We start from the raw sequence: 12611 nt of genomic DNA, 5'->3' as shown, positions 1-12611 counted from the left end.
CAGATATTGATCTAATAAAAAGCATAGTTGGAGCACACCCAGATAAAATTGTTTTGTGTGGAGGTGCTGACTAACGGCGAATAAACTGTAACCTAGAAAAATAAATAGAGTCGCACATTTCATACATATAAACTCCCAGTAATGTATTGAGTAAAACACCAACGTTTCGGTATCACTGTGCCTTCTTCAATAATATGTATTTATTTATTTGAAGACAGATATTGATGTCATACGTCAATCGTGCCACCTGGCAATGATTAGGAGGCGGGATCATGATGATTTAAATGGTTTCACTGTCCAAATCGGCAGGCGTTGCTGACTGCTGCCAGATTTTACAACGACAGAATATGTATTTTAGGTATCAACTAACCACATATGTTATAGCAATCTGTCAGTCGATGACGTGTCACACAACCATTGGTTGATTCCCATGCAACGTCGGAGCAGGGGATCGCGACCAATGCGTGCCTGACTACAACCTAGGTCTGCAAGGTCCGAGCACAATCAGATCACAATGCTTCTTGTAATCGTCTACACCTGTCTGAAAATGAGGGCACAATCAGAATGTCGACAAGACAAAGGATGCAAGTTAGAACCAGGTATAAACGGAGCTTAACAGGTACATATCTCAGGAATAGTTAGGTGAGTTTTCAGAGCAGTGTAATATTATTATTTTTCCACATTAAATAGAAGATTGTTTGTAAATGTCCTCTGTAGTGGGCATCAAGAAGCGATATTTTTACCTACTGTTCCCATTTAATGTAATTTTTCATATTTACTATCAACCGAGTCCTTAATTAAGGCCACTACAGTTCACATAGGCCTACAATAAAACATGTATATAATTTTTTCCCAAAAAAAATATTTGTAACGTTTTTTTCACGACAAACACTTAAGTAACGCAGGGAGGATATTCTGCAGTTTTATTTGCTAATCCCAAATATTTGATCAACAAACGCGACTGCACCCTTTTTTATGGGAGCGAGTTTGGTGCGTTTTACATGACGTCATCAACCATTCTGCGCAAGGATTGTATTCAACAGAATGAGCAGCTGGTTACGCTGTATAGCCTACAGTCAATAATAGTAGAATAAATGTATGGACGTTGGCTATATCTGAATGGTAGGCTATCAACACAGCAAGGTATGTGATCTTGATTTTCAATGTAAATTAATTGCTTTGGTCAATAGGTGTTTATTGGCGGCTACAAGAATATGGAGAGGGCAGTCAGGTTCACATACGGTGATGATGTGAAGCGTTCTGTGTTTATTCTGGTACGGCGGCCGAATATAGCCGGACATTACATTCATTCACTCACATGCAGGAATCAATTTATTATAAGGCTTATGTTATGGCATTATCCTTGACTATCCGATGAGAATGTCTTGAACAAGGTGCGTGCTTGCCTTCTCAGCGAGAGGCCTAAAACCAGGCACCTTATTATCAGAGGCTGCTGAATCGTGACAGAGTATTGCCAGGCCCTTTCGGGTGTGGACTGTTAGCCAACAGACTAGACTAGCATGATAGGTTGAGCCTTGTTTCATTTTGTTAAAGGTTATTGAATATCTAAAAAGATATAGCTTACGTATTTCTCAATGAATAATTCATTTTTTGTTTTCAACTGTATCGAGCAAGATCGAGTCTCCAAACATGATACATTTTATATACGTGTTTTTTTTTAAAGGTACACTACTGTTCAAAAGTTTGGGGTCCTTGTTTTTGAAATATATATGTTTTTAAGTCCATTAAAATGACATCAAATTGATCGGAAATACAGTGGAGACATTGTTAATTTTGTAAATGACTGTTGTAGCTGGAAACATCCGATTTAAAAAAAAATAATAAATGGAATATCTACATAGGCGTACAGAGGCCCATTATCAGCAACCATCACTCCTGTGTTCCAATGGCACATTGTTAGCTAATCCAAGTTTATGGCTAATTGATCATTAGAAAACCCTTTATGCAATTATGTTAGCACAGCTGAAAACTGTTGTTCTGATTTAAATAAGCAAAACAACTGGCCTTCTTTAGACTAGTTGAGTATCTTTAGCATCAGCATTTGTGGGTTCAATTACAGGCTCAAAATGGACAGAAACAAATAACTTTCTTCTGAAACTCATCAGTCTATTCTTGTTCAGAGAAATGAAGGCTATTCCATGCAAGAAATGGCCAAGAAACTGAAGATCTCGTACAACGCCTGTACTACTCCCTTCACAGAACAGCGCAAACTGGCTCTAACCAGAATAGGAAGAGGAGTGGGAGGCCCCGGTGCACAACTGAGCAAGAGGACAAGTACATTAGAGTGTCTAGTTTGAGAAACAGACACCTCACAAGTCCTCAACTGGCAGCTTCATTAAATTGTACCCGCAAAACACCAGTCTCAACGTCAACAGTGAAGACACGACTCCAGGATGCTGGCCTTCTAGACAGTTTCGGGACATTTTGAGCCTGTAATCGAACCCACAAATGCTTATGTCCCAGATACTCAACTAGTCTAAAGAAGGCCAGTTTTTTATTGCTGCTTTAATCAGAACAACAGTTTTCAGCTGTGCTAACATAATTGCAAAAGGGTTTTCTAATGATCAGTTAGCCTTTAAAAATTATAAACTTGGATTAGCTAACACAACGTGCCATTGGAACACAGGAGTGATGGTTTCTGATAATGGGCCTATGTAGATATTCCATAAAAAATCTGACGTTTCCAGCTACAATGGTCATTTACAAAATTAACAATGTTTACACTGTATTTCTGATCAATTTGATGTTATTTTAGTGGACAAAAATGTGCTTTCCTTTCAAAAACAAGGACATTTCTAAGTGACCCTAAACTTTTGAATGGTATTGTGTATTCAAAAAAATCCATTCATGCATGAAAATAACATAAGGATTGGGCTAATAAATTGACCATTCTCCCAATCATTTGCCCATGACTGTCTAGGATAACAGGCGGGGCAGCAGGTGCACTTTTCATAGTGGTGTTGATGTCAACGTTGTTTTCACAGTAGCTACTTCTGGTTAATATTTGACCTCAACCAATGGGCAGGTAGAAACTCATACAGTTTTAGTCCACTGTCCACACCATTGGTCCAGACCGACCTGGTGAAGGGAGTTGAAGTTGGCCTGCAAAGCCATGACATAACATGTAACCTATGTTACAGGTAACCTGACAAAATGGAGAGGGGGAATTAGTGAGTACACAAACACTCACCATCTTTGAATTAACATCACAAATGTACTTGTTTTTTGCCATATGGTTGATAAAGTAACAAGACTGACTGTTTCGGATGTCATTGCAGTGGTGGCTACTCCCGGGAGTATTTTGACCGCTTTATTGAAAGCCAAGACTCATCTGTTGTGAACAAGTTCCAGCAAAAGTACTGGAAAACCAAACAGAAGATCATCAAGGTCACAGGAAAGAAAGAGGACGAACATGTCGTGGCATCAGACGCAGACCTGGATGGCAAACTGGAGGTTAGCTTCACAGATCAAATGCTTCAAATCTGTTTTGTTACTGTGTCATGAATACATTGTCATAGATACACAGACAACTGTTGCTCCAATTACCAAAGACCCGAGCGGACAATATCAAGTATCAACCTTTGTTCATCTCACACACAACACAGGCAGATGACTGTTAAAGATTTGTATAAAATGCATATATTTGTTGACTGGCATGAGTCATTTTTCCATGGCATTGTAGGTGTTTCACTCTGTCCAGAGAACGTGCATGGAGCTATTGAAGGTGATCGAGCAGTACCAGAGAAGAATCTGCTGTGAGTCTTTTCACCCTCACATCTGGCACCCACTTCCATCTCTGACCCAGTTACATCAGGATACCCAAGGTTCTTCTGGACCCGGATTCTGAAGCCCTGTTCAATCCTCTGAGTTCTACCATGTGGCTCTATCCCTCCTCTTCAGTTCTATCCCAGGAGGAGAATGAGTTGGGGCGGTTCCTGCGCTCACAGGGCTCCCAGGACCGGACCAGGGCTGGGAAGATCATGCAGGCTACCGGGAAGGCCCTCTGCTTCTCCTCCCAGCAGAGGTTTGTACCTGGACCACACTACCAGAGGACAGACAGACTGGATATTGCAGTGTAGATGGAGAGACAGACATGCAGGATAGTAGTCTCTCTCACTCTACCAGAGGAGACGAGACAGCCTACTAGTATAGCAAGACGGACATGTAGGATAGTAGTTATAGGCGTGTCCTATAACTACTGTGTGTCCATAAGGCTAAGGGAATTTAATTGCCAAAATGATATAGCCTAATTAGCCTACTCCTGTCTATACAAATCCTTCAACATAGGCTACTACACCAGAAAGCATGATTTGGCCACAGAGGATCATTAGCTTCTTTAAAATGGGTGGCAGATAGACTAGCGGTTAAGAGTGTTGAGCCAGTAACTGAAAGGTCGCTGGCTTGAATCCTTGAGCCGACTAGGTGAAAAATGTGTTTAGTACCCTTGAGCATGGCACTTTACCCTAATTGCACCTGTAAATCGCTTTGGATAAGAGCATCTTCTAAATGTAAAAATATATAAAAAAGATTAGCTGTGGAATTTCTGCAGCGTGTGCGCAAATACCAAATAGATGATTGTTGAGTTGCGACTGTCAGTGAAAAGTAGAGGCCCAGCCAGGCATATTGCAATATTTGAAAATACAATCCTGGGTAAACATAGTTTTGAAAGCAAATGGCTATTGCTGTAAAGAGAAGACGATGAAAAGACTGTCTTTTAGTTATCAAAATTCTCAACTTAATTGAGCGAACAAACATATCAGCAGCAGCTGAGATCATCAGCTATATATCACCAGTGAGTGCACGTTCACTGATCAGGGCCACTTGAAAGTTTGTTTTTGGACAATAATTTCCTCTTCCGGGTTAGATTGACTTCATATTGTAAGTATTTGTGTGTCTCCTTCTCGTATATTAGGCCTAGGAGAAGGGGAGACCATTTTTTAAAATCTGTTTGTCGTTCTCAGCAGAGTAGGTTACCTTGTAATTTTTGTCGTATTTATAAAAAAGATTCTGTTTATGTCTCCGGCCATATAAAGTGTGGTAGAATTTCATGAAATGTGTTTATAAAAGGCCACATTTTTCCCGTGCAAAGAAAGGAGAAGAAACATATCTAATATAGCCTATAGCTCTACGTCACTACGCAGTCAGCCATGCATTGGACAGTCTTTTCTTGCAAACAGTGATTGAGTTATATTATTAGCCTAAATCAGGACTATCCAATCTACTCATCACATTATGAATAGTAGGCTATCTTGCATAAGTCTGCAAATGTGATGATGCATGGAATGCTACACTTATAAAGGTACAGTTCTATGGTGAAAAGTAGCTTCCTCAAACTTGAAACTCACACGCCGCCTATGATGGTAGTCTCCCTCTTACAGAGAAGATAGAAAATTGCGTCAATTGGCTCCTAAGGGGCAGGCTAGGAGTCGGCTGTGTATAGAGGCAAGAAAGAAAACCGCATACAGTGAGAGCTTTGTATTATGACAGACATAGGCCTGTACTGTATCAACTAGAGGTCGACTGATTAATCGGAATAGCCAATTAATTAGGGCCGATTTCAAGTTTGGGAATTTTGGATGCCAATTTTGGACGCTGATTAAAAAAATTATATATATATATATTTTTTTACACCTTTATTTAACTAGGCAAGTCAGTTAAGAACACATTCTTATTTTCAATGATGGCCTAGGAACGGTGGGTAAATTGCCTTGTTCAGGGGCAGAACGACAGATGTTTACCTTGTCAGCTCAGGGATTCAATCTTGCAACCTTACGGTTAACTAGTCCAACGCTCTAACCACCTGCCTCACAAGGAGCCCGTTACGCGACTGCAGTAAGAAGCCATGGTAAGTTGCTAGCTAGCATTAAACTTATCTTATAAAAAACAATCAATCAATCATAATCACTAGTTATAACTACACATGGTTGATGATATTACTAGTTTATCTAGCGTGTCCTGCGTTGCATATAATCGATGCAGTGCGCATTCGCGAAAAAGGACTGTCGTTGCTCCAACGTGTACCTAACCATAAACATCAATGCCTTTCTTAAAATCAATACACAGAAGTATATATTTTTAAAACTGCATATTTAGCTAAAAGAAATCCAGGTTAGCAGGCAATATTAACCAGGTGAAATTGTGTCACATCTCTTGCGTTCATTGCACGCAGAGTCAGGGTATATGCAACAGTTTGGGCCGCCTGACTCATTGCGAACTAATTTGCCACAATTTTACGTAATTATGACATAACATTGAAGGTTGTGCAATGTAACAGGAATATTTAGACTGATGGATGCCACCCGTTAGATAAAATACGGAACGGTTCCGTATTTCACTGAAAGAATAAATGTTTTGTTTTCGAGATGATAGTTTCCGGATTCGACCATATTAATGACCTAAGGCTCGTATTTCTGTGTGTTATTATGTTATAATTAAGTCCATGATTTGATAGAGCAGTCTGACTGAGCGGTGGTAGGCACCAGCAGGCTCGTAAGCATTCATTCAAACAGCACTTCCGTGTGTTATGCCAGCAGCTTTGCTGTTTATGAATTCAAGCCTATCAACTCCCGAGATTAGGCTGGTGTAACCTATGTGAAATGGCTAGCTAGTTAGCGGGGTGCGCGCTAATAGCGTTTCAAACGTCACTCTCTCTGAGACTTGGAGTACTTGTTCCCCTTGCTCTGCATAGGTAACGCTGCTTCGAGGGTGGCTGTTGTCGATGTGTTCCTGGTTCGAGCCCAGGTAGCGGCGAGGAGAGGGATGGAAGCTATACTGTTACACTGGCAATACTAAAGTGCCTATAAGAACATCCAATAGTCAAAGGGATATGAAATACAAATTGTATAGAGAGAAATAGTCCTATAATAACTACAACCTAAAACTTCTTACCTGGGAATATTGAAGACTCATGTTAAAAGGAACCACCAGCTTTCATATGTTCTCATGTTCTGAGCAAGGAACTTAAACGTTAGCTTTCTTACATGGCACATATTGCACTTTTACTTTCTTCTCCAACACTTTGTTTTTGCATTATTTAAACCAAATTGGACATGTTTCATTATTTATTTGAGGCTAAATTGATTTTATTGATGTATTATATTAAGTTAAAATAAGTGTTAATTCAGTATTGTAGTAATTGTCATTATTACAAATACATTTAAAAAATCGTCCGATTAATCGGTATTGGCTTTTTTTGGTCCTCCAATAAAATCGGTATCGGTATCAGCATTGAAAAATCATAATCGGCCAACCTCTAGTATCAACATCGTACCCAGAGTGTTTGAATAGAAACTGATGACTCATAATTGAGAGAGTGCTATGGTAATCCATGTTGTTTCGGTAATGGTTCATAGGTTCATTTTTACTCATTGTTTGCTGCTCCATCTTTAAGCTTTAGTGACCAATAACCCAGTCAAAAAGTTTCAGGAGCTGAAAAAAAGGTGAACAGACAATCATCTTTCTAAATGTATCTTTTCGTCCAGCTGCTGCGCCTCACTCATCCACATTGTGTCAGCTGCACTTCATCTGGATGAGTGAATTTGTTCTCTGTTGATGAGTCTTTTGTCCCCCTCAGGCTGTCTCTGCGTAGTCCTTTGTCTCGCCTCTACCAGGAGGTGGAGACTTTCCGATACCGGGCCATCTCTGACACCTGGCTGACGGTGAACCGCATGGAACAGTCCAGGACGGAATACCGTGGAGCACTGCTCTGGATGAAGGATGTATCCCAGGAGCTCGATCCAGACACACACAAACAGATGGAGAAATTCCGCAAGGTTAGCGTACTCTTTAGATATTGGTCTCAGTCATATCAGGATGGACTGTTTAAACAGTATGAAAGAAGTCTGTGGGCCAGATTGATTAAGCATTTGTACCTGTTTATGTACAAAGAATTACATCTAAATTTCATAGAATCAAACAGAAAATAGAATTGTTATATTTACCACTAGATGGTGCAATTTACTGTAAAATTGTGTACTAGTATGGAGCTGATTCATGGGAACTAGGGGAAAGGCATGTTTTCTTCTGTTTTGTGTTGGTTGCACTCAGGGGTTATCTTGAGTGAGAAAGACTTCAGTTGCACCTGCAACATCTGTGTATTCTCATGTGTGATGATCATTATTCCGTGCAATGTTACGTGCCTATGATCCTGTCTTCAGTTGGGCAATATTTAATATCTCTTCTTTCCATCTCAGGTTCAAGTGCAGGTGCGATCCACTAAAACAAGCTTTGACAAACTGAAGAATGATGTCTGCCAAAAAGTCGATTTATTAGGAGCCAGCCGCTGCAATCTGCTTTCTCATGTTTTAACCACATACCAGGTACACCAGAATATCAAGGAGTGGTGTATGCACAGAAAGTAAAATAGCAAGTATTGCATAATAGTAATTGTTGGCTACAGCCTGGTGCTAATATGTATTTGTGTGTTTCAGACCACCCTGTTGCACTTCTGGGAGAAGACGTCTCACACTATGGCTGCCATTCATGAGAGCTTTAAGGGCTGCCAGCACTATGAGTTCTCTACAATCAAGGTGAGGGAGGCCTCTATCATATCTTTGATTATTTATTTTTTAACTAGGCAATTCAGTTAAGAACAAATTCTTGTTTACAATGACTGCCTACCCCGGCCAAACCCTAACCCCAACGATGCTGGGTCAATTGTGCGCCGCCCTATGGGACTCCCAATCACGGCCGGTTGTGATACAGCCTGGAATCGAACCAGGGTCTGTAGTGACGTCTCTAGCACTGAGGTGCAGTGCCTTAGACCGCTGCGCCACTCTGGAGCCCAATCCCTCTGTAAGCTGTATCATCTTTGTCAGGATTTTGGAATCGGTGAATAGTCTGTTTTATATCTATGATATACTCAAAATGTGTCCGTACAGTGTTGTACTTTACATTAAGAAGGAACTGTGTGTTTCACTACAAGGCCTCACTTAGATGACAGCACAAGGTGTCGTTGTCAGCGTCATGTCTTGTGACGTTGTCAGTATGTCATTCTTCTACTTCCAGAGCCTCCAAGACCCCATGGATAAACTGTCATCTCAGGGATCGAAGAAAAAGAGGGAGAAGAAAGTCATAACAAAGACCGATCTTGAGGAGACTGCAGATGACCAGTAAGTGGAAATCCATACAACGTGACAGATTAAATTTAAAGTCTTACATTAGGCTTCACAGGATCCTATACTGTACACTACATGTAACATGCTTTTTGTTGTTATCCATAGACTTATCTCAATAGATCCCAATGAAGAGTCCAATGAAGAAGGTAAAGAACCATAGTGCCATTGTAACGCACACTTGTTCTATATTGATGGATTTAAGGCTAAATTAAATCAGATTCCCAACACCTGCACAGCTGTTGTGTTGACAGTGTCTGAGGTGGAACTGTGTTAGAGCTGTCAAATCCACAAGCGGCTGCCGCCATTATACCTATCATGGACATTGCCATTGGCTGCATGGAGTCCGGGTTAACGCTAAATTTGATTGAATCTAGGCCTTAAATTAAGTTACCATGCACTTTTCATTATCATCCTGTGCAGCTCAAACCAAGACACCTTCTGGACAATTCTTTGAAGACATTGACATTAATAGACAAATGACAGGTAATATACAGAAGCACCACCTCAATGTGTGTCCTAGTGTCCTAAATGAATACCAGAGAAAAATATATGAACAGATCATGTGAAATTATTTCTTATTTTACCCCAAAAAACATATCAACTACCCATTATTAGGCCCCACTGCCCACCTCTAAATAACACAGTATTTGATTGGTTATTCCAGGGCCTGAGGATCTTCTCTCAGCCTTCTCTCGTCAGGAGCAGGAGGAGGGTGGAGAGAGGCACAGCATGGCCTTGTTGAATGAGATCCTGGGCAGCACGTCTCTGGATGAGGGCGAGTTCTCACAGGAGTGGCAGGAGGTGTTTGGTAAGGGGGACCAGGGGAGCGGAGCCACTAGTAGAGGGGGCCTAGTGGAACCCCAGCAGGAGGAAGACTCCTCCATCTTCCTCCCATCTCACCTCCTGGACCAGAACAGGAACAACCTCCAATCTTCTCTCTCAGGTCAGAGGTCAAATACTGTAAATCATACAAGACTGTTGTGTATATTTATTCATTGGTCAGATTGCATTGCTCTTCATTGAAAAACAAACCATGTGAAGCATCACCGTGTAGTTCTTCCAAAACACAGGATTTTGTGGAGAGAGCATGTACAAGATCATCCTTGATTAAATTGAGGAGAAATCCCTGACCAGAGTATGAAGCATGAAACAATTGAATCAATTTGTATTATTAGTGTAATTAAATTCAACCCTGTGGTTGGTTAGATTTTATGGATGAGCCCAGAAATGACATAATTAGGGCTGTGCAGTTGGCCAGTTTGTTTCTTCTCTCAGAATAAGTACTTCAACAAATAAACCTTTTTTTCACCATGCTTAACTATTTCCACGCTGCGAAAAAATTGCCCTTTTTTTTTTTTACTACAGCTGTGTAAGTAATAGGCACTGGCTATTTGACACTGGCTATTTGATTCGCTTACCCATAGCTAATTGCTCATCTCTTTCCATTCCATTTCTCTCTGGGTCTGGCAGCGACTACTACAGTAGTCCCTCATCTGTTTTTGTGTTTGTCTATATTCACATGGGGGCTAGTGAAGTGAACAGTCATACTGAAATATAATCTTTTAACCTCATGTGGATCTAAATGTATTATTAAATAAGTTTCCATTTCACACCACACTTGTACAGGGTACATACATACTTGTACATGCGTGAAACAGGACAAATATAAATAAGTACCCCTTATTTGACCTTTGAAATGGTTATGGACTGACAATTGTATTTTGGAGAACATACATGGATTTGGTGAAGACATGCAGTGTTCAATAATTGCAATATTCTTGTCTATTGCACAAAGTCAAAAGTTCTGTGTGAAAGTAATTTATTGTCTCCTGGATCAACAACGATGTGTATCCCCTCAAGATGGGTCTAAATCTGCCTCTCCCTTCCAGATTGGGCCACGAGCATTCCACAGCCCATCTCCCAGGCAACAGAGCAATCATCTGGAGCCAATCAGAACCCCTCTAGGCCAACAGCAGTGAGAGGTAGGATTGGGCCAAACGAGTAAAACCTATGAATAGAATTGAAAGGGTTTAGCTCATAAAAAAAAAAGCTGTGTTTCCAACAAGAACCTGTGTTTGAATGCTTTCAGAGTACTTGTTGGGTATAAATAGCACAATGTCTGAGTCAGATGAAGCCCTGTATTAAACAAGACATTACTATTCAACATCCAAGTTTACTGTGTGAGATGTTTTACCTCTGGTTCTGATTGTCCAGAGACTCCAGAGACCGCCAAAGACCTCTCAGCCTGGTTCAACCTGTTCGCCGACTTGGACCCTCTGTCGAACCCAGACGCAGTAGGCAGGAGTGGGCAGGAGCATGAGCTTCACAACGCATAGACCTGCGACCTGATTCACATCCAGGGCAAGCTCCTACGCTATAAGTTAGCATAATGCACAACAAGGTTATGGTTATTTTGCTGTTAACATCTGTTCTAGGGTCATCTCTATCTCAACCCCCGTCCTACTCCTTACCATTGAGTTAAACAACAATTTTACCCTGGCCCAGCTGTTAGAGGCATTTACTGTACAAGTATTCAATGGTATCAATCAATTGAACTTGAAATCGTGAATTCCAAAAGAAAACAAATGTTATTTGTGTCTTTGTTTAACATGATTTATCAATGTTTATAAGTTAAGTTGTCAGAGCGGGTAGATGCTTTCAACAACCAAAGGATGTACGAAGGATTCATGATTAGCTTTTTCAGAATTATTGCCTTGTCATTTGGGTATACCTGTAAGGTTTCTGGTGGTGACAATAATGAGGCCTTTACACCCATCTCAACAATAGGAAAATCAGTATACAGTATGAAAGGGTAAAATATGTATCAGTTTTGTCTGATAGATAATACATTTATTGCATGTTTTGTGTAATCCTTATTTGATTGTGATTGTACTCACGATATGTTACTGTTGACAATAACATATCTAACATTTGATTTGTTTGAGATGGCCTGGAATAAATTCAAGGTGTGTTATAGAGCAGCGCACTAGACAGCTGACAATGCACCTTTTTAAAAGGCATTTTCTCCGATGTTTGTGGAAATCCTATTCACGGTAACCACTGCACATGTCGGCTCCAGCGTAAATGACCTTAGTCTGTTCTGGTGCGCTGTTCTATAACATGCCTCAGATTGCATCCCAGCCTAGGTATACATTTATTAACTAGCTGCACTTTCAAGTACACAATCTGTATTCTATTGCTTGGAGAGCAACCTATGGAAGAGTGAGAAATGTGCATAACACATTCTAACCTGCATAAAATACATATGTTGTAATTGGTGACTGGTTTTAAGCTTGTAAACAAAATTATTAAAATTATATTTTAATTGTGGAGTGCTGAAAAGTGTGCATTTTGATTTTGTCAGTAAAAATGTGCTAAATGAGACTAACTTATTAGAATTCAACTATTGCCATTGTTTACATTAAAGCCTTGTTTATTCCTGTTATCTTATGTATTGTTGCTTTATTTGAATGT

General features: G+C 40.3%; 1 protein-coding gene across 5 annotated transcripts; it reads left to right on the top strand.

Moving 5' to 3' along the window:
* Window positions 1-502: 502 nt before the first annotated feature.
* Window positions 503-12582, top strand: LOC129837342 (islet cell autoantigen 1-like). 5 transcript variants are annotated; one of them, XM_055903437.1, is made up of 14 exons: window positions 503-599; window positions 3162-3191; window positions 3300-3474; window positions 3704-3776; window positions 3922-4045; window positions 7595-7793; window positions 8214-8339; window positions 8451-8549; window positions 9028-9131; window positions 9243-9283; window positions 9558-9620; window positions 9802-10080; window positions 11027-11119; window positions 11352-12582. In XM_055903437.1, exons 2-14 carry the CDS (start codon window positions 3175-3177, stop codon window positions 11471-11473), a joined length of 1515 nt encoding a protein of 504 aa, XP_055759412.1. In that variant the 5' UTR covers window positions 503-599; window positions 3162-3174; the 3' UTR covers window positions 11474-12582. The 5 variants fall into 5 exon arrangements, with proteins under 5 accessions (XP_055759412.1, XP_055759410.1, XP_055759411.1 ...); XM_055903435.1 differs by having other exon boundaries at window positions 513-619; XM_055903436.1 differs by having other exon boundaries at window positions 523-642.
* Window positions 12583-12611: the final 29 nt, after the last annotated feature.

This window comes from Salvelinus fontinalis, chromosome 38 (genome assembly GCF_029448725.1).
Source record: "Salvelinus fontinalis isolate EN_2023a chromosome 38, ASM2944872v1, whole genome shotgun sequence".
Lineage (NCBI taxonomy): Eukaryota > Metazoa > Chordata > Actinopteri > Salmoniformes > Salmonidae > Salvelinus > Salvelinus fontinalis.
This window is presented reverse-complemented; position numbering and strand designations above follow the sequence as displayed.

What these genes read in the sequence shown, in the direction of transcription:
- LOC129837342 (XM_055903437.1), top strand. An exon ending in TGAAGAGTCCAATGAAGAAG is followed by an intron (nt 9,284 to 9,557) that starts GTAAAGAACCAT and finishes CATCCTGTGCAG; the next exon opens with CTCAAACCAAGACACCTTCT. An exon ending in TAGGCCAACAGCAGTGAGAG is followed by an intron (nt 11,120 to 11,351) that starts GTAGGATTGGGC and finishes CTGATTGTCCAG; the next exon opens with AGACTCCAGAGACCGCCAAA.